At 40.0% G+C, this 21,361-nt stretch overlaps 1 protein-coding gene across 1 annotated transcript in view; it reads left to right on the forward strand.

Moving 5' to 3' along the window:
* Positions 1-21,361, forward strand: part of lama2 (laminin, alpha 2) — a 248,340-nt gene that overhangs the window by 204,790 nt on the left and 22,189 nt on the right. Inside the window, exons 42-56 of the mRNA XM_074684978.1 lie at positions 1,735-1,851; positions 2,009-2,172; positions 3,680-3,818; positions 5,082-5,184; positions 7,057-7,173; positions 8,952-9,134; positions 10,132-10,286; positions 10,560-10,703; positions 15,058-15,191; positions 17,697-17,856; positions 17,949-18,073; positions 18,202-18,364; positions 18,481-18,625; positions 18,982-19,120; positions 20,175-20,295. Coding sequence (XP_074541079.1) covers positions 1,735-1,851; positions 2,009-2,172; positions 3,680-3,818; positions 5,082-5,184; positions 7,057-7,173; positions 8,952-9,134; positions 10,132-10,286; positions 10,560-10,703; positions 15,058-15,191; positions 17,697-17,856; positions 17,949-18,073; positions 18,202-18,364; positions 18,481-18,625; positions 18,982-19,120; positions 20,175-20,295 — 2,109 coding nt within the window. The remainder of the gene's footprint in view (positions 1-1,734; positions 1,852-2,008; positions 2,173-3,679; positions 3,819-5,081; positions 5,185-7,056; positions 7,174-8,951; positions 9,135-10,131; positions 10,287-10,559; positions 10,704-15,057; positions 15,192-17,696; positions 17,857-17,948; positions 18,074-18,201; positions 18,365-18,480; positions 18,626-18,981; positions 19,121-20,174; positions 20,296-21,361) is intronic.

Below are 21,361 nucleotides of genomic sequence, written 5' to 3' on the forward strand. Positions count from 1 at the left end.
TGCACACACAAACACAGTTTTAGGTTGTTGGTTAAATCATCTATGTTCTCATGGTCACTTCTTCCCTGTAAATGTGTGATATATTCTCCTTGAAGAGATTTACAGGCTAAACTTTTCCCTTTTACAACTTTACTTCTATATTCAGGATTCTGCCTCCTCATCCTGAGAATGTATAAAGCCTTGGTGGATTAATAAGAAATCATTCAGCATCTGTAGTCTGTATTTCTATTACAGAGGGGGTTCTGTGCTTTCTTAGTCTCTATTCTGTGCCTCTGGAACCCTCGCAGTAGCTTTACAGTGATTTACAGCTCAACAAAAATCCATATTTTTCTCACGATAATGTTTTAGAAAACCACCATTTCAGCTTTGTTTTAGTTGTCTCTTTTAGGCTCCCCGTTCAATAAATCCCCTTCCATGTGATTGGCCGACTTTTTAGAGGTCTGTTGAAAACAGAACTTGGTGTTTGAAGCCCCTCCCTCTTGGTTAAGAGGTCCTTTTGTGATGATGTCATGTCAGCAAGTCTTGTGAAGTTCTCATGCTTTTCTTTTAAGATATAGGGATTTCTACAGCATTTGAATATGTAGTAGTTTGAAAATCTTCATGGTTAGTCTGACCATCCAACATTGTTACTTTTTATCTATGTTTAAAATGTGGGAAAGCAAAATACCCCCTCATTAAGGTAGCATTGATGATTATAGCATGATTTTAAAAAGACAGCATTCGACCATAAATAATACAATACATGATTCTTTTTTAAACTGCGCCTTTATTTGGGAAGGATATAGATGATAAAAAGTGCCTCTGGTGTTTGTCAAGAAACAGAAAAATTAAAGTGAAGTAAAACTTCTTTTTGCTTGGTTGTGAGTAAATAAAACTGAAGTTTTACAGATTCCTCCAACTTTTGATCTCACACATCAGTAAATTAGTCCTTCAGGTTTCATCTCCTTAAAAGAAAAAGCTCCTAAAGTAAAACATACAAACCAGAGTCATTTGGAGGAAAGCATCCAACCATCTCCTCATCTCTGAAGCTTTTTACTTTTAATTCATCATCACAGTGAGCTCACAGGCAGCTCCCACTTCTGACAGAGCAAAACAACACACGGTTTTCGGGCAGATTATTAAACATGTCCTGGAGGGAGCGTTCTGCAGTGATCACACACACACACACACACACACACACACACACACACACACACACACACACACGCACACACGCACACACACACACACACACACACACACACACACACACACACACACACACACACACACACACACACACACACACACACACATTCAGCACCCTGCAGTCTTTCCCTCTGTAAAATAAATCTTTATGGTTTAAACAAAGAACAACATGCAGACACAAACTCAGGTCGGGCTGAGGTAATTCATTATTTCATTAAATCTTTGTGTGTCCCTGCTGACTTCACTATGCTTTCCTTTGAAGAGGTTGTCCACTGAAATGATCAGGCTGTATTTTTTGACAGTGAAGCCATGAGTGAAATTAGCAATAACAGTGACATATTGATACACACTGTTAAATTCCTTCCTTACATCTGGGTCTATTTACTATCTGATTTGAAGACTGTGGTTTTTTATTTTTAATCCAAAAAGGAATCAAACTTAAACAATTGGAACAAGAATTTGAAGATCTTACCCAGAACTTGAAGAGATTCTTAACGTACAATGAGACATTTTCTTGACCAAAAGATAAAACTTATGTGTTTCCAGAGGAAGCGCTCTGCAGTGAGCACAGTGAAGCAGGAGGCACAGGACGTTCTTGCAGAAGGAGAGCGTCTTCTGGACGAAGCAAACCAGCTTTCTGACAACATCAACAAGGAGCTGGAGGTATTAAAATCCACCCTAACTGAACCTGTCAGCAATATTTGTGACTCCTAAAAGCTTTACTGTAGCTATTCCTGCTTGAGGTCAAAACTTTAGATGCCTAAGATGCTTCCTTAAGCAAATAATCGTAACATTAACATTCACTTTTTTCTGTCTTCAGGATTTAGAGGGGATGGGAAAGGAGCTGGGTCCTCTTCATGAGCAGCTGGACGACAAAGTCAGTCGACTCACTGATGGTTTGAGTGACGGGAGTTTGGCCAATCACGTCCTAGACGCAGAGGAACACGCCAAGCAGCTGAATGAATCTGCTGCTATTTTAGATGGGTAATTATAAACGTAAAATACGCACACATGGATTTGTTTTTATCATGGTCAAACACAAAGAGACAAAACTAGCAGATTATTAACAGCTGATATTCAAATCTGAACACATTTTTATTTGTTTTTTCTTTTAGTGTAACTTTGTCATTAAACTTAAAAGTAGGATCTGTGGGAATTTTCGTTACTTGTTACTTGTTAGTAAACACAACATTCAAACTGGACTCTTCCCCTTGGCTTGGTGCCAGCAGCACACACCCACTGCCTCCGACCATGACTTTGTGAACACACTCAGTAGCCCAGCAATCACCTGCGGCATCGCGTTTCTACATGGGAGACACTCCAAAGCCTTGCACCTGACCGGGCATTATAGCACCAGCTAAACAGAAAGCCCAGCAGAAAGCCAACTTGCATCGCTCTTTGTCCTGTGTTGCTCTCCAAGCGCACAAAAGCGAGTTAAAGTTGAGCCAAGCTTCACCCTCATTAAGTAGAAGCTTTATCTGATTTGCAGGTTTAATATTGCTAGTGTTTTTCTCCCACCGTGCTACGTCTACTATCATAGCCACTCTGATTAGCTTCTTCCCCTCACCAACCAACACACAAAGTCACTTGCACACTGGGCGCTCTGTGATTGGCTGATGTAACCATACTTACTCTCCACCCAGAAATGTCCTGATACAACCATAAAATGTATATAGAGTGGGCAGCTTGGCTCTATTATTTACCATTGTACGGTTTTGAAGCCAAAATACCCCCGTCACAGGCGCAGCCATTGGTAGCAGTTGTGCCAGAGTCTGCGCAGTAGAGACTGTGAGGGAGGGGGTCATAGATGTATAACTAATTGAAACAAAACTTTTCAGAAAAACAGAGGACTTGAATATAAGGTAGCCAAATGATATCTTCAAATCATCTCAACAATTGTACATGAGAAACTTTTCTATGAGGAGTATTTATTGTTTAAGGTTTGACCACAGCCCATCTGGAATGACTGGAGAGCCAGATTTTTTTACCTATACTGCAGCCAGGCACCAGGGGGAGCAGTTTTTGTGCCGAGCTCAGTTCGAGCCGAGCAATATGACGTCCACTTTTTTACAGTCTATGGATACAACCATAACATCAACATTTAGGCAGAGGAGAGGGTTGAGGCAGACTGACACAAACACACATATATAGAGGCCCGTGGGAGACGACTGAGCAGGATTATTCCTGTAAAAGTTGACATTTTATTGTTTTAGGAAAATCCTAGTGCAAACCAAATATTTAATATTAATCCATTTAATATATATGAGCCACATTCACTTGATAAGCCAGAAAAATGTCTTTTTTGAAGACATTTAGAGATAAAAGTGACTCCTGAATTGCTTATAAAGAGTAAATAAAAAACTGTCAACAGGATAAGAAAAAGTTTGCATGTTTAGTTTCTTGTATTTAGATCTTGTTCTTTTAAGAAGCTGATCATTTGTCTGAGATAAAAAGATGTTTCTCTCTTTTCCCCTCTCTTCTTCTTCAACAGTATTTTGGCAGAAGCTAAAAATCTGTCCTTCAATGCAACAGCTGCCTTCAAGGCCTACAGCAACATTAAAGCAAATGTGGACGCAGCAGAGAAAGAGGCAAAGGCTGCCAAGCAGAGGGCGAGTGAGGCCTTGGCACTGGTACGTAACACCTTCACTTACACACACGGAAATCACACAACACTTTAACCCTCACAGTGGAAAGTGCTTACTTACACACTGCAAATTATTCAGCACTCAATAAAATTTTAATCCTCCGATTTAGACATGTTAGATCATTCACCTTGTTTTAAAAAGTGTTTTACTATTTTTTAATGTCTGAGTTTACAGTATAATCTTTAACTCGGCATGAACACGTTTTTGGATTAAGAAAAAAAAATCCTGAAAAAAGCTTAATGGATTTTCTTAACAAGAGTCTCATCAAGAAAAAAAAACTTTTTTTCAAGATTCAGTAACCTCCTCAGGTTTCTTAAGACTAACACATCTGCTGGAAACACATTTTAACCACAGAATGTCTCAGCCATGTAAAGACAATGTAGAGGAGAAACCACACAAACCAAACCACAGCTTTTTATACAGTTACACATCCTAAGATCCATTTTGCAGGAAAATCTTAATCATATTTCCCTAATACAGTCATTTTTTCTGCCATAACTAGTGATATGTTAGTCGAATATCAGCATTTTCTTCCTCTTCAACTTTTTTTTCTAGATTTCTTATGAATTTAAACTAACTTGCTGCAGGAAATTTTCTGATCTAATAAAGTGGTTTAGTCTCATATTTAGGCTCTCTATTTGACATGACTGAGGTATCAACGCAGTGCCTGTTCCACTCTCTTCCTTTTTTTTTTTCAACATTTATGACCATACACCTGAAATCTCATTTTTTCACCCCTCTTTGCTTTTTCATTTATCAATTTATTCAATTTTCTTTACTCTTGAACTTTTTTCACAGGTTTTTTTTTTCATTCTCAATTTCCTTGCTTTTGTCTGTTACATTCCTGCTCTTTAATATTTTTTTGCATCTAAATCTTTGATTTTTTCTTTCTGTTGTTTGAGCCTTTTTGTGATTCATCCTGAATAGTTAACTCTTTTACCTTGTTTACATTTCTCTCAATCTTTGTCTTTCATCTCTTTCCTTTTGGCAAGAAAAAGACAAGACTGACAGAGGAAGAAAGTTCTAACGAAGGGGAAATTATTCAAAAAGTCAAAGAGAAAAGGGATCTGTTTTTAATAACTAATATGAGACAGAGTTAAGTTTGCTGACAGAGCGGTAATCTACAAATAACTGCACTGTTGATATGTCTGTTTTCACTTTATTTGATGTGAACTCTGCTGGAAACAGTAACTTTAAGATAAAATAAGTCAAAACATTTGAACTGTGGGCTCCTTTGTGTGTGTTCAGGCTTTAGGCCCAGATGTCCCCATAAAGGAGGCTGCTCAAGGTGCCCTGCAGAAGAGCCACAAACTGCTCGACCAGGCTAAACAGCTTCAAAGTGATGTCAAAGGTAGGAGTGTTTGTCTCTGAGTATGCAATCCAAAATCTACTGAACATGTGCAGAGACATGTTTTAGACACAGGTAGACCTCTAGCTTTGATGAAGGAGCTAGTCTACAAGTAAGAACTCATACAAGGAGGGTGTGCTAATGGACACATGTCAGGGGTCTTCACACAAACAAGCACCCTGACATGCTGACACTTTGGTGCATTGTATTGACCTCTGCATTGGCTATTAAGTGAGCTGGCACCACTCCATCCTGGACTTACACTGGCAATCCTCCAGTTTTCAAGCACCCTCCTTTCAGACTGAGCAATTGCCGCTCCCACACATATATCACAGTAATAATTTTTAAATGAAAGCTCTTCAAACTGTCTGTATACCATCCTATAACAGATGGACAGCATCAGTGATGACAATGCTGGATGAAGCAGAGGCAAAATTTGCTTCACCATTCTGGAAACCTACATCTTATGAGCTAAAAATGCTTAAGGATCAAGATGAAGCAGAAAACTTAAAGCAGATGTCACGAAAAACAACTTTTTTTTCCAGTAAACTACTGGTTTTATTCTTTTGTGTCTGTTGACTCATCAAATAAATGATGGAATCCACCCCGTCGTATAACACTCAGTCTGACAGTCTGTTTAGAATCTGTTCAACTTGTGACATCACAAGTTGAGTGATTTTAACATTGGCATTTTCTGACCCTTTGTAGACCCTTTGTGCTTCAAATGCCTGACTACATGCTGCTTGTGAGCAAATGTAGTGTGCAAAAGCAAGTATTTTGAAGTTGCACAGATTACATTTTGGGTACATATGTGAGAAAAATGGTTTTGAAAATATTGTTCAATTACTTAAAATTAAATATTAAATTCACATTAAAGTGATACTCCGGGATGGAACAAGTACCTCCGCTGCAGAGCCACAGCTGGCTACGAGACCCTCGCTGCTTAGTGTATCAGTCCGCGTGCGCGGCGTGCCAGATACAAACAAACGCAGGTAGTCTGCCAGCCAAGACGAAGAGACACGATGAGAACTGAGCGCTGAAAATATTCTGAATAAAGTGTGAATGCAGACCGATATCAGATTTTTTTGGTGGGAGTCTGTTTATTCGTGTTTTTGGTCAAGTAAAAATTGGCCCCGTCTGAATGCATAGGAAACCGGCAGAGGAGCAGGGAGGGGGTCTTTGGTGCAAGCGCTCTGGGCTTCTGCTGCACAAAAACACTGCTGTAGGGGTAATTTCTGCCCTAAACCTTCTGATAGGACCCAACTTGTTCCATCCCGGAGTATCACTTTAAGGCACTCTTGAAAATATTTGGGTCAAGGTGATTTGGCTTTAATATATCTCATGGTTTTCTCCACTTTGTAATCACTGCTCTCCTAGATTAAATTTATTAAAAAGTTCAAGTTAAATATGTCATATATGATGCACCTTGACTGAAATGTTTAATATTTCTTTTCCATACAAAATTGCTGCTTCTCTGTCCTGACTCCTACAGGTCAATAGAGGTGGTGGAATGCTTACAGCAAGGACTTTGTAGGTTTAAAAGAGAAATGGCACCTTGAACAGAGCAGTTTTAAGAGTAGCGAATAAAAAAATCGACCAATTTGATTTCTATGAATGTCACTCTTCATCATTTCCTGTCAGTCCTATTCCCATGAGGAGGAGGAGGTGGGGGAAGTGTTTAACCACAGGACAGCTTTGACTTTAAGTCTCACAATCCTCGAGTTCATTTCTTTGTGTGTATTTATGTGTATTTATGTGTGTGTGTGTGTGTGTGTGTGTGTGTGTGTGTGTGTGTGTGTGTGTGTGTGTGTGTGTGTGTGTGTGTGTGTGTGTGTGTGTGTGTGTGTGTGTGTGTGTGTGTGTGTGTGTGCACAGAGAACGCAGATAGTGTGGCCGGGCTTAAGGGTCGAGTCAAAGCAGCAAGAGACAAAACCAAAGACCTGCTGAAAGCCGTCAATGGAACCATGGCAACCCTCAACGCCATCCCCAGTGGTATGACTTCACAAATACACGCTGTGTGTGAGAGTATTAGTGTGTGTGTGTTGGGGGGGGCAGCAGAGATAAAAAGAGAGCGGATCAATATCACTGTGCTGATAGAGGTCAGTCGCTCGGGTAAACTCAACTTGACACATGTCAGTACTGACAGACACACACAAACACACACTCACTTACACACACTCACACACACCCACACAGAAACACCGTGTTGATACCAGGCCAGTCATTCTCAAGCCCGTGTTCGGATCAGTACACACAAACTGTTTAATGCGCCACTGCAAATTGTAAATGGATGACCTGGAGGTTAACACAGCATGTAAGATTTCAGTTGAAATCCCAGTGAGTGGGTTCAGACTACCCTCACATGTTCGGGTCACATTTGTGGAGAGTAAACGGTTTTCTGACAGGCTGCAAAAATAAAGTTTTGGTTCATGGCCAGTAATCTGCAGGAGTCTGAATACATTCTGTGATGTGAGGTTGGTAAACACTCCATTTAGAGGAATCGGGTGCCAAAAAAAGATGAAGTGACCTCAGTGAACTCTAGCAGTGTTATGATGACGGAACATGTCATAACTTTCTATCGCTCAAAGCTAAAGCACATTTAAACCTGACTCAAAATGCTTCAAATAAGGGATTAGACCTTTTTGATGTTTATGATACTAGACAAACCTTTGCAGGTGTTCAAAGTGAAACCAAAGCTCACACACTGCAAACACTGGGATCTAAGTACCCCGTACTTTTTCCGCATTTTTCATACATTTTCCAACTTATTAAAAGCAATTTAGGTGCAACTTTTGTCTAGTATTATCTTGAAGTAAGCCGTTTTTGCACTTGTCAGATACACTTGGCTCATTTTGAATGTAATAACATATTTATTGAATAATTAGACATAAGCTCTAGCTTAGATTTCAGTTTTTTGCTGTGCAGGAAAGTAGCTGACATGTAGCATATTTGGGGCCTAAATCAGATAAATCAAACATTGAGCTGCTGCTACGACTTTAAGCTAAACATCTCAGAAAAATAAGCCCCAAGCATGAATCAGGATAATAAAAGTTAACGATCATGACAAGAAACTTGTTTTGGGTGGCTGTGGTGCAGTGGTAGGGTCAACTTTTCTTAATTGCAATGTCAAGGGTTCAATCCCAGCCCCTGTAATCACATGCTGAACTGTCCTTGAGCAAGACACTGAACCCCAAGTTGCTCCCACTGTTGGTCAATGGTGTGTGGATGGGTAGGAACGTGTTAGATAATGGGTATAATTTGGTTGAGTGGGAGGCAAGCTTCAAGACCTTCACTGTAGCCAGTCAGAAGAAAGATAGATAGATACTTTTTTTATCCCGAGGGAAATTCAAGAGGGAGCTTTAGATGATTAATTCATTGTTGTTTACTTCTTGTACAGTCTGTGGTCTTATTGTTTTGTTTTGGGTATATGCTGCCGTTTGGAAATCTATCTCTCTGTCTGTTATCCTTTGTTATGCTGATGATACTCAGTTGTAAATCTGTATCTTGCAAAATGGCTTTGCTGCACTGCAAGCTTATATTGCACGTTTCACCAACATAAATGTATAATTTTTAGCAGCAAACATGTTTAAAAAGGTAAAAGATAAATCACTTTCATATCACAATTAGATGCAATTCAAAGCAGTCTCGAAAGAAAGTCTAATTACACAGATGAAACTAACGTCCCAAACTCAACAAGGAGGCAGGAAAACTAATTGATGGGTTACATTTAATCCTGTTGTGTTTCCATGTGGCTGTAATATTTTTTGCAGATACAGCAGCTAAGCTGGCAGCCACAAAAGTTGTTGCAGGAGATGCTAACGCAACCGCCATAGACGTCCTGGAGCGCCTGGGGGATTTGAACCTGCAACTCCACGGCCTTCAGAATAACTACAGCGAGCTGGAGGACACGGTCAATGCCGCCAATACCATGATCCAGGACCCTGAGAAAAACAGTAAAGAACTAAAACTTCTGCAAACTTTTCATGTAGTCAATCAAAAGTTCAAAAATAGTAATTTGGATATGTCAGTGTAGGATTTTTTGTTGGTTAATTACCTTTGATAAAGATTTCCTTTTTGAGTAAGCTAATATGTTCACCACACAGAAACAACTAGTTTCATTGAGTAACCTGGATTTCCAATTTTTCTTTATTTACCTCACTTAGTGTTTAACCCAATCACCAAATCATTAATATAGATGGTAATAACACCTTACATCTTAAAGATTATCGACCTTAAATTCTGCTTCTTTAAATTTTAAGTTTTGTCTTTGAGATGAAAAAAAAGTTGATTTAAAGCAAACCTGATCATTCTCTCTCTGTTTTTTCCCCCGTCACCCCCACAGCCATCAGTATGTATACTTCACTTACCTTTTCATAGCACTCTTTATTCTAAGTGGTGCACCAATACCATGCTGTAGGTATCATTCATGTAACACTTATGCACTGAAAACTTCTACACATATTTAGCCATTAGTAAGATGTTCTTAGACTGACTCTCTGGGTTCATTTGGGGTTTTATCAACTCCACATTTCATCAGCAGTATTGGAGCACCACCCATTAGTTTTATGGCCATCTTTAAGAGCCTTATATTAAACAGTAGTGGCTTCTAATAAAGGCTTCTTTACTCTCTGCTCTGCTCTGCTCTGACCGAGCATGAATGCAGCTCTGCACACAGCAAAGCATGGAGTGCTTCAGTTTTCTTTCAGCTCTTTTTTTCAGCTTTATTAGAAAATAGAAACTTTTCATCTGACTGTTTTCCTCTCCTGGCTTCTCCATCTTCATCACAGCTCCTCTGTCTATCAGTTGTACGGCTGATGTCTTTCCCTCTTCCCATGCCAGCTCTCCTTGCTCTCTCAGCTGTCTTATACTGTAGCTACTAAATCGTGTTAATGAGAACAACTCCCGGGCTGTCCTGTATCTGTGCTCTAGCTTCTTTTTCTCTCCCCTCAGTCCATGCTGCAGGAGCTAAAGTGAAGGACTTAGAGGATGAAGCTGATAGGCTGCTGGAGAAGCTGCAGCCAATCAAAAAGCTGCAAGACAACCTTAGGAGGAACATCTCACAAATTAAAGAGCTGATCAACCAAGCCAGGAAACAAGCAAACTCAGTAAGGCTTGAACACACACGCACGCACTCAAGAGTCATCCTAAAGGTGGATTAGAAGAGTTAGAAGAGTTATGGTACATTACTTTGTTCGATCATGAGTCCATTTCTTCGAATCCTCTTATTTTACAACACAAGTGTGATTATTGCCTTGTTTTCTTTATAATAAGTTAGGAAATCTTTAAATTCAGATAAAACAAAATTGAAGACGCATCTATAGAGCTAGTTTGCTTATGATAATCCTCCGTACTTCCTCTTCCTCTTCGCCCTCTTCCAGATCAAAGTCTCTGTTGCATCAGGAGGGGACTGTCTCCGCAGCTACCGTCCTGATATCAGGAAAGGCCGATACAACACCATTATCCTGCACGTCAAAACCACCACACCTGACAACCTGCTCTTCTACCTGGGATCTGCCAAATATGTAAGTATAGGTGCTTTTCAACCAGGAGGTCCAGGAACTTCATGGTTACTGTGGCACATTGTTTGTCTCTGTTTCCACCTTCGGCTGAAGGCCTGGGTAGATTATTCAAAACAGGCCAGTGATGCATGGAAAAAAAAAGGAATTGCACTACAATGCCACAACAAGAATAGGGCAGCAAGAAAACGATAAAGGCAGTTGAGTAAACACCATGGGGAAACTGATCATTGCTTCTTGCAGCATGGCAGTTAGCTTGTTAGCATGGAGGATGGATAGACTTGAAAGGAGCAATCAAGACTGCAGAAATCAACCGATGTGTCAGCTTAAAAAATGAGTTGGTTGATTGATGTCTTTCAGCAGGTTACGCCCTCCCCAAAGAGCTTTATAAATTATCATTAAGTAAATGTACAAAACTAAACCGAGGTGCTTTCTTGTGCTTGAACATCTGAACTGGATATCCTCTGACATGTCCAGCTGAAGGTCTCCAGTTTACTGGGTCACCCTTTAAACTGGAACACCGGGAGCTGACAGAGGCACGTTCACACTATCAGGCTCAAAAAAGAAGATTGTTTAGGAGTAACTAAACCAAGTTCATCATAGCTGAGGGTTAGCTTATTGTAGACAGAGGGGGAATAAAAACACTGTGGGTGCTCCACCAATCAGAAACATTCAGTTTGCAGGCCACGCCCCCAAAGTTCCAGAGGGGGGGTGTTGTCTTAGAGGTATTTTGAAGATACACAGCATCAGAACAGTTTTTAAACCTGTGATTCACAGAGAATTTGAATTATTTTGATCAGTTGATTTGACTTCACAGTTTGGAGGAAATAACCCTCAACCTTTTTCTGGCTCTGGTGTTATTGCAGAGAATGTTGTGACATTTTATCCATATTAAAACATTCATCACATTAAATGCAATGTTACATGTCTGTGTATTATTAAGCATTTATCACACTTAAAAATGTCCACATTCCAATGCCCACCCACACAGACACATACACATATACACATGAACATAAGTGTATGTATAGAAAGCAGCACACTCTCACTCGGCCTCACACAGCCTACACACACTCCCTGAGTGATTTATCTAATATGAGAATAATTAATTCTTCTTGACACTTACTCACTAACACCCCTATAAAGCACAGCACAGAGCTGTTTTAGGGTTCCTCTGGTAAGTCCTTAGAGTGCATGTGTGTGGGAAAGTGTTTATGTGTGTGTGTGTGTGTGTGTGTGTGTGTGTGTGTGTGTGTGTGTGTGTGTGTGTGTGTGTGTGTGTGTGTGTGTGTGTGTGTGTGTGTGTGTGTGTGTGTGTGTGTGTGTTGGTGTGTGTGTGTCTAAACAAGCAGCAGCAATTAACAACAAGTTCATGTTGCTATCAGCTTTAGATTGATTTCCCCCGAGAAATCACTGCTTCACTCCATCTAACTGCAGAGTCTTAAATGCTCATGTGTGAGGCTGTGTGTGTTTATATGTGAGTCCTTCTCTCTTATAATCTTTAATAGTGAGGAATTCAGTGTGAATAGCAATGCCTGATTTGTAAGCCTGTGTGTGTGTGAGTGTGTTCCTCTTACATTTCTCTAATAGTGTGTAATGCTAGTTGAATAATAACGATGCTGCCCTGTGATCTGTGCTAATGAATAATCGCCATTACCCTGGAGAGACTAGAAAGATAACTGTGTGTGTGTGTTTGTTCGTGTGTGTGTCATATGCGTATCCAAATGTGACTTTCTAATAATCTCTAATTGTGCATAATACTATATGAATAATAATGCTGTGGGTGGGCGTGTGTGTGCAGTTCAGATCCAGCATCTGATGAGAGCATATGCTGAAAATCCTCTTATTAATTATTTTGGGCTCATACATAAGTAATACGACCATTAATCAAAATACAGAGCGATCCTGTGGAAATCCACTTATAGAGACAGATGGTGAAAAGTGCAGCCTGTATGCTCTCAGAGCTTCTCTGCACATTTCTTATTCCCTACATGATAAATATTCTGCAGGGTAAACAAATTAGGAGTTTGGACAATTGTTTATCACCGTTTGCTTTAGCTCTTGGTTCCTGTCTCCACAGAGAAAAAATGCATTTTACAGTTTTAAGCCGAGTCAGTGTGAGTAATGTGGGGCTACTTTCCCAGTGGACGACCTCATGGCCATGGTGTGAAGGCCAAGCCCTGTTGATTGGTGGTTATCTTGGCTGCAACAACTTGAACGATTTTAACCCTGAATTAAAGCCTCATCATGTACGGTCATGCTCAGCGATGTCAGTCTGAAAGGCCTGGACTGATTAGACTCCTTTCCGCTGCTGCTATTGCTACCTTATTCAGTCCAAATCCAGTCCAGTTTGTAGGTACGCTGCTGTCTGAAATATGAGATGAGCTAGAAATGTCCATCTCGGCTAACTGTCACATTTTAGGCATTGTTTATGAAGGGAATTTGTGCTATGTAGATTATTTCTTTGTTGTGACAGAGTTTCTTCAATGATTTTTTTTTTTTTTAATGGAGCAACACTTGTAAGGAATATACATTGTGGGATGAGTAGCAGAGCTGAGTATGAGGGTCACACTCGTGAAAATCTGGCAATTTTTTTTCTGCCATTGCCAAACAGCTTATTCAGCTGTTACTATTAACTTGTTCTGGGCTTCTGGTTCCTCAAGGTACTGGCAATCAGATTACTGATTGGCAGTGCTTTGAGCATATACCCTGCTAATGTGGTCAGTGGGTACCAGAAGCTCAAAACAAGCAGAATAAGCTGTTTGGCATTGGCAGAGAAGATTTGGCAATTCTTAATGGGTGCAACCCACATACTCAGCTACATACTCATAAACAGAATTTCCAATGTTATACGATTTATTGACAATAAGCATTGTGACAACAAAGAAGTAATCTATCAAACATCCATCTTCTTTTTTGTGCAAATTTTAGATTCCACAGCAAACACTTGTTCAAAAAACTCCAGAGAATAACATAGGATAGAAAACACTGCAGTTACCCAAAGTCAAGAGCAGAAATTGTGAGTTCCTATTGGGAGCAATCCAGGTTAAACCACTGAGCAGTGCTTTGTGTAATAGAAACATTTTTTAACTGCCTATCCTGTTCAGGGTCATGGGTGGCTGGAGCCTATCCCCGCTGTCATTAGGTGAGAGACGGGGTACACCCTGGACTAGTCGCCAGTCAATAGAAACATACCAAACACCTTTGACTAGCTAGAAACCAAAGATTACAGCACGTTAGTGGTTATTTTGGCACCCTACATGTACAAGACAGAAGAAAAGTGAAAAAAACATGTCAATGTTGACAATCTGTCTTGAATGTTGTTGTAACTTGTATGTCGGTGGATTTGTAGAGGTTTGTCTTCCATTGGAGTCACCACAAGCATCCCAGGTGTGTGACCGTATGAAGGCCCCCTCATCCTGGTTTCCATCCTCTTGGCCCATTTCCTGATCTCCAAAGCCTCCCTTATTCAGCACTGCTTTCTGTTGCTCTCTGAATGGATGATCAGGACATGAGCTCAGAGGACAGTAAACCAGGGGCGTGTTCTTCCTTATGTGTCAGGTTAGATGATCTAACCTCTATAAATCAGCTAACATTCGATTGGCAACATCACGTAGCCAAGATCACACTGGTTGAGTTACAAGAACTTTCTGGCTCCAATATACAGTGTCCGACCAAAGTAACCTTTTTGAGCTGCACAGCTGCATCGAAACTGCACATTTCTGACTTTGCAGAAATTAGTGGGATTTGTCACAAAGAAAACTGCTAAAACATCCCTGCAAAACAGTCTGTTTCTCCCAGTGTGCCTTAACCCAGACCTCATAAAGCTTTGCGTCAAACTTTGCACAATGAGTGACAGGATCCCACAGTTTCATTATTTCTTCAGCTGATCCCACACATTTCATTGAATAAAATAACTTTTTTATATCTTCTTGTAGGTGCTCCTCTCACTGAAATGTCTTTATGCAATGTAAAGTCAATAAAGAGAGTTTTTCTTTCTGTTATGGGCAGGATTTTCTGTCTTAATGTAAACCATCTCTGTCTTTACTGCTTCAATTTCATTCCCTCGTGAGACACTAGAGTTTCATAACTTTACTTTTAGACATTCAATTTCATATGTGACAGAAAACTCACCCTCAAGAAGTTTCTGTGTATCTTCGAGGAAATCTTAATGCATCATACAGCTTTGACTAAAGAAAACTGGCTCAAAACAACCCCGGTGTCGAACTCATGTAGGCTCTGGCTCTCTTTTCAGACCCATCGTATTTTGACAGTACCTCAAACAATTAAACTCACACCGCTGTGTATCTAAAGCTTCTTCTATTCAGTGTATTCAGAGTGTGTCTTTTGTGTGTCTCAGGTTGACTTCCTGGCCTTGGAGATGCGTAAGGGCAAAGTAAATTTCCTTTGGGATGTGGGTTCAGGTGTGGGGAGGGTCGAGTATCCCCATCACACCATTCATGATGGGAGCTGGCACAGAATAGAGGCATCTCGGTAAGACACACACTCCCACACACACTAACATTCAGGTGCTTTATCTCTTACACATTCATGGTACAATGTGTTTTTCAAGCTGCAACATAAAGAAAGCCATATTGTCCATGTCACCTTGGAAAATTATGAATTTGGAGAAGCATAATGGAGAAGCAGAGCTGTTCCAGTTACGCTATGTTCAAGTTTTCACTGGTATGAACAGGAAAACATCAACCCACACACTGAACCTCCAGTGTTGGAGACAGCATCACGAAATATAGAAAACAGGTGAAAATACTTACACAGAAATAAAAACACCTTAAATCCTAGATGGAGACTTACATTATTTTTTGGCTTTATTATTAATCTGTGTTTACTTTGAGGCTTAAGAGTTATGGATTAAAAAAAGGCTTGATGTGAAAATAATTTGCATGAAATGTTTAATGAAAACGGGGAAAAAAAATCAGATTAAATTGTTCAATTTAAAATAAGTATACTCTCGTATAGTAGAGATTTAACTTCTTGCTACTCTATTTTTTTTTTTTTAACTTTAACTATAAGAGTTTTTGAGTTTCTACAGAATGTACAGAGGGTTGGTGGTGGCCCAACTATCAATGGCCTAATATTAGAGTGGAGTACTTTAAGTTTTGTGTTGCAAGTTGCGCTAATATGACTTATCATGTAGAACTCACGCTCTGTCAGTAATTAAGAATTCAAAGCATTTTTTAGAATGTATTCCTTCTTATCTGCCAATTGGTTGTTTTCTCTAAAATCATGAATGGTACTGAATATCAATATTGTATTAAACCTTTTTCATGTTATATTGAACTATGGTAGCTTAAAAATAATCAATTCCTTTTTAAAATCTCTTACTGTTAGATTATTAGTAGTAGGATTAACTTTTAGATACTTATAAGGTATTCAAAATTGGATGTGACGTTTAATTGTGAAATACGTGACTATTCCGTATTTTAGAGGATATGTATCAACCCAAATAGAGGCCCAGAAGTGACGATTAAGTTGGATTATTCCTGTAAAGTTGAAATCTTATTTTTTAGGAAAATCCTGCAGACTGTACCTTTAAGAGATAGAGGGAGGTGTGCTGTTTGCACAGGCAGACTTGGAAATGCTCTTAGTCATATTTTTCTCTGTCAGCAGAGCCAAAGTCTTGGTGAATTCTTAAACAACACATCTCAGACTACAATGTAATCTAATGTGTGTCATTGAGGGTTTTTCTATTTAAAGCAAAAAGTAATAGATTACTGTGAATTCGTTACTTTTGTAATGCATTACCCCTAACATTGATTTTGGGCAGTTTAAGTTCAGATAAAACCTTGGTGTTAGCTCGGAAGTCTTCCAAAGGAAGCTGGAAAGTTGATGTTTTTGCAAGAAATTAGTTTTGATGGCCCTTAGATTTTCACCTCATTCACTAAAAATGAAAAATAAGTGGTCAAATCACATTAATTTGGCAAATTGGGCACAGAAAAAATGTCTGCTTCATGAACTTAGTAAATGGAAACATCCAAGCCAAAGAGCTTAAAACAGTTACACAGTGCTCCAGAGCAGACTAGCATTTTGTAGTTCTCAAAGCCAGAGTCATTTTGGAGGCTGGGCTTTCATGATATGATTATGTTTTGTTGGATAATTACCTGATACCTCTTTTTCTGAATTTGCTACACCTGTTTTGAAAAATGTTAGCCTTTGTATGTTCTTATATTCATATGTAAATAAATGCATTTTTCAGCTAGAAACGAAGACATAGAGAACAGTGATCTAGTATCACAAGAAGCAAACTGTTTAGAAATTAGAATTTCATCAGGAAAGTAAAATCCTTGTGTATGGTGTTGTTGTTGAGGTGAGACACTGATGTCCAATATCAGTATTTCATAAAAGTGCTGTTTTCATCTCCTGCCCTCTATAACATGATCTAATAATCTCACAAACAACCACCAAAAGCAACAGAAACAACAAAGCAGCTAACAACCACAGGACATCATTTTATTCATGCTGTGCTGGAAAAACATGTTGTTCCTCTGGGGAAATCAAGAGTTTGCAGCCCCGACAGCCTGTGGCACATCATTACAAAGATTCAGTGTAATCTAGCAGATCCAGTTTTTCCTTGGTGAAAGATGAAGTATGCAGGCTGTGTACAGACCGCCCAACACTCAGACCCATTCACACCTAGCAGACGTCCCGCATGCACCATGTATTACAATCCTGGAGATTTCCCAAATGTGTTCTCCAATTGGATCACACAGGCTGTAAGTCTTATAAATGTTCCCCTGCACGGCACAGAAATGCTGTTTCTGCTCTGAAAACAAACTCTGGAGTGGGAGATGAATTTCACAGTACAGCTCAGAGGTTCCACAACAACAAACTGGTTCTACTCCCTGTTCCTATCATTCATCTTTAGCACCTCAACCTCGTAAAAACCAAGTCCAACTTCTTCGGTAAATGTCTTCCAGGAGACGCAGAAACTAATAAACTCAAACCCGTGCTTTGGTCCTCCTTTGTGTCTGTTTCCAGTAATGGGTTGAATGGCACCATATCAGTGTATCCTCTGGAGGGATCCATGGCAGGGATGATGCCGACCCCGGCCAGCGCCAACTCGCCCACATCCTTCACTATCCTGGACGTGGACCAGAACGCCTACCTGTTTGTGGGAGGAATACTCGGCACCGTCAAGGTCTGCGTTTCTGTCTGAGAGGAACATCAAAAAGAAGCTGTCTGTCTTTGTGTTTGGCTTGTTCCTCACTATTTTCCTTCTTCTGATTTTAGAAAGCAGAAGCAGTGAAAACAGAGACGTTCACAGGCTGCATGGGGGAGACCTTCCTGGATGGGAAACCTATCGGCCTGTGGAACTACAGAGAGAGAGAAGGAGACTGTAAAGGATGTGTTGTCAGGTATGCAAACAACATCAGAGTCAAATATGTTCAAAACTCGAACGCATCCTCTCTAACCCCAACTGTAGTCGGACAAGAAACACAATTATACCAAAAAAAACACACCCTTGGTCTGTTATTTCTTTCAGCCCCCAGCGCTCAGATACAGAGGGAACAGTCCAGCTGGACGGTGAAGGTTACGCCTCTGTGGGACGACCCACTAGGTGGAACCCTAACATTTCTACAGTGACCTTTAAGTTCCGCACCTTCTCCTCTGAGGCTCTGCTCATGTATTTGGCCACTGATGATATGGTACATTTGCAAAAACAACATACAAGAAAAATATTTCAAAAGTAGCCAAAAGGCCACCATGACTGATTAGGATTCCAAGTATCTCAATGTTTGTCCCTGTCTGTTCGTCTCTGCAGAAGGACTTCATGTCTCTGGAGCTGTCAGAGGGTAAAGTGAAGGTGAACTTTGACCTCGGATCAGGAGTGGGCAGCGCCATATCTGCCAACCGCCACAATGACGGACACTGGAAATCCCTCACTGTGTCACGAAACAAAAAACAAGGTACACAACGACTCTTGAAATTCACACTAGCAGTACATTACACTAAACTGTTCTGAAAGGTGCATCGTCTCCTTTACAGTTTAAGCCAAACAGAATAAATCTAAATGAAATCTGCAAGCGACATGAAAGAAGCCTGCACAGCTTCATGCAGTCAAAGTGGAGAAAAAAAGAACTACACATTTGCAACCTTTTGTCTAATTGTCTTTGCACAAGGTGTTAGTCTTAAGTAAAGCAGGATAGATGTACATGAAAACTTCAAAAGTTATTAGAAAGACAGACATGACTGGTATTGCAGGGCATATTTTCCCTTTCTGCTTTTTTTGTTGTAACTTGTGTCTCTTTAATTTGTTACCAAGCCACCGTGACTGTTGTTGACATCGACAGCAGTGCTGAGGAAAAGATTGTGACCACATCTCAGGGTTCAGCTACTGGACTGAACCTCAGAGAGAGCCAGAAGATTTACTTCGGAGGGCTGCCTACCATTGGAAACTACAGGTACAGGCAAAAACACACACAGTATTGAATTCCTTTAAAAGAAAGCGCAACAGTTTCTTAATGTGTTTAAAATGTTTGAGTTATTTCAGGAACATCCAGGTATTTTTAAAAAGATAGTAAGAACTAATTTCGATCTCACCTAAAGCGACATTTTCACATCCGCTGTAAACATTTCAGGCTGTATTTTTAGATGATTGTACAATGAGCCTCTTCGCAGTCAGCTGTCAACATTTTCACATCCAGTCACACATTAAAGCATTCACATGCTAAAAGGTTGATGGTCGAACAGTTTGGATGTAATCACATGAAGTTGTTTGTGCTAATGCATTAATGTTTAATGTTTTGTCTTAACAGCATGACAGCCAGGTAAATAATGAACAAGCATCCTTCACAATTAGACATATAATCACTTCTGTTGCACATTTCATGCTGCATGAGGCTAGCGATGCTGCGTATTATGCTGCGTAGCCTGCAGTAATTGTTTGTGTGTTTACTGGGCCCCTGAAGGCTCCTGCTCCTCCACACGCCGGCTGAAAAACACTTCCTCTGTCCTTTATTCATCTGAATTTGACGTTTGTCTGTTCAGCAACATTTGGGTGTTATTCCTCACGTTTATGTTTCTGCCCTCCAGGCTCCTAACTGTAATTATGTTCAAATTATGCTTTAGATGCAGATCTAAGTGTTTCTATCAAACTTTTGTTGCACTGCAAGCCACAGTTTTTGCTGAGCTGAAAAAATAAAGCTGTCATTTAGTGAAAAACAATTAGAAAAGTACATCACACTGCTGATTTACACTCTTCCTTCCTCTCTTATAAACAGACTTTTCTATAAATACAGATTCATTAAAATGGACAGCATGGACAAACGCCATATTCAAATTTTTCTCCTTGTTGACGTCCAGTTGTCTTTGCTTCAGGTTACATGATGCAAGAGCTTCATCGCTGCAGCAATTCAGCTTTCTCTAAAACGCTGCAGAGAGACTGCAGAAGCCTTTGAGTTTCTTCTTCTTCTTTTTAATCTCCTCTTAACTGAAACCATTCTAATTTCTTCACAGGCCAGAGGTCACTCTGAAGCGATACGCTGGCTGTCTGAGGGACATTGAAGTCTCCAGGACTCCGTATAATCTCCTCAGCAGCTCAGATTATACAGGGGTCACTAAAGGATGTAATGTAGAGGTAAGAATGTCCACTGAGCCGAGGCTTTAGATCTCTACAGAGTCTTTAAACACCTCAGATAGTCAGATTAAATCACAGTGGTCTGACTGTCCCTCTGATAAAGTTCATATCTTGGTGATGTTGGATGTGTGTCAACTCATGTAAGGTCAGCTACAGGAAGCACAGTTTGTAGTTTGTCTCCTGAAAATTTTTCTTCACTGCCAAGTATTTCTAAAAATAATAAAAATAATAATAACTTAAATTTATATAGCGCCTTTCAAGGAACCCAAGGTCACATCTTCTATGAGTTGGAAGAACCCTGGGTATGTTTCCAAGGTTAATCCAATGAAGTCAACTGGACTCTGTAGTGTTCTTGATGATATTTCACTCTCCTGTGGACATATCTAGAAAATAAAAAGGTAAGAATGGAGGAGGACTGTCTCTGCTCCGTAACATCTGATAGGTTTCAAGTCAAGTCAGTGAGTTAACTCACACCGACTCTGCTACCTTGTGTTTTTTCGCTGTGTCTCAGCTCCAGCAAGTCAGAGTCCTCAGGTTCAGATACGCAAGAGTTCTTTTTTTGCCTGATGCTTCAGCAGTGACGCATCAATTTGCACAGAGCAGTTTGAGCAGCACACGAAGCCGATACTGAAACCACATTAAAACATCCAGTGACTTCAATATAAAACAAACTGTGTCTAAAAAAGATTGTATTTAGCTTCACTACAACAACAACCTGACATAATGAGCGGGGCCAGAGCAGGAGTCAATAAATTTGAGTTTTGTTTACAGTTCAACATGAATGGGAAAAGGTTCATCATTGATGTGGGAAGCACAGCAACTTATGACACCAGCCATCTGACAGTCCTGAGGGACTGATCTTGCAGCTGGTGTGTGTTGACGGATGAGTCAACATGCAACAGAGACTAAATGAACACTGATCTGGTGTATTTCTGGTTTAAGGGTTGTCAGTTTTACAGTGGGTCACATGGGAACATTAGCAGAGTCGTCAAGCTAGTTACAAAGTCATTTAGGTCTTGAGTCATTACCCTGGTGTCACATAATCTCTGGGGTGAGTTTGGTTTTA

Source organism: Halichoeres trimaculatus, unplaced genomic scaffold, assembly GCF_033239565.1.
Source record: "Halichoeres trimaculatus isolate MK-OKI-2021-1 unplaced genomic scaffold, fHalTri1.1 fHalTri1_scaffold_13, whole genome shotgun sequence".
Classification (NCBI taxonomy): Eukaryota; Metazoa; Chordata; class Actinopteri; order Labriformes; family Labridae; genus Halichoeres; species Halichoeres trimaculatus.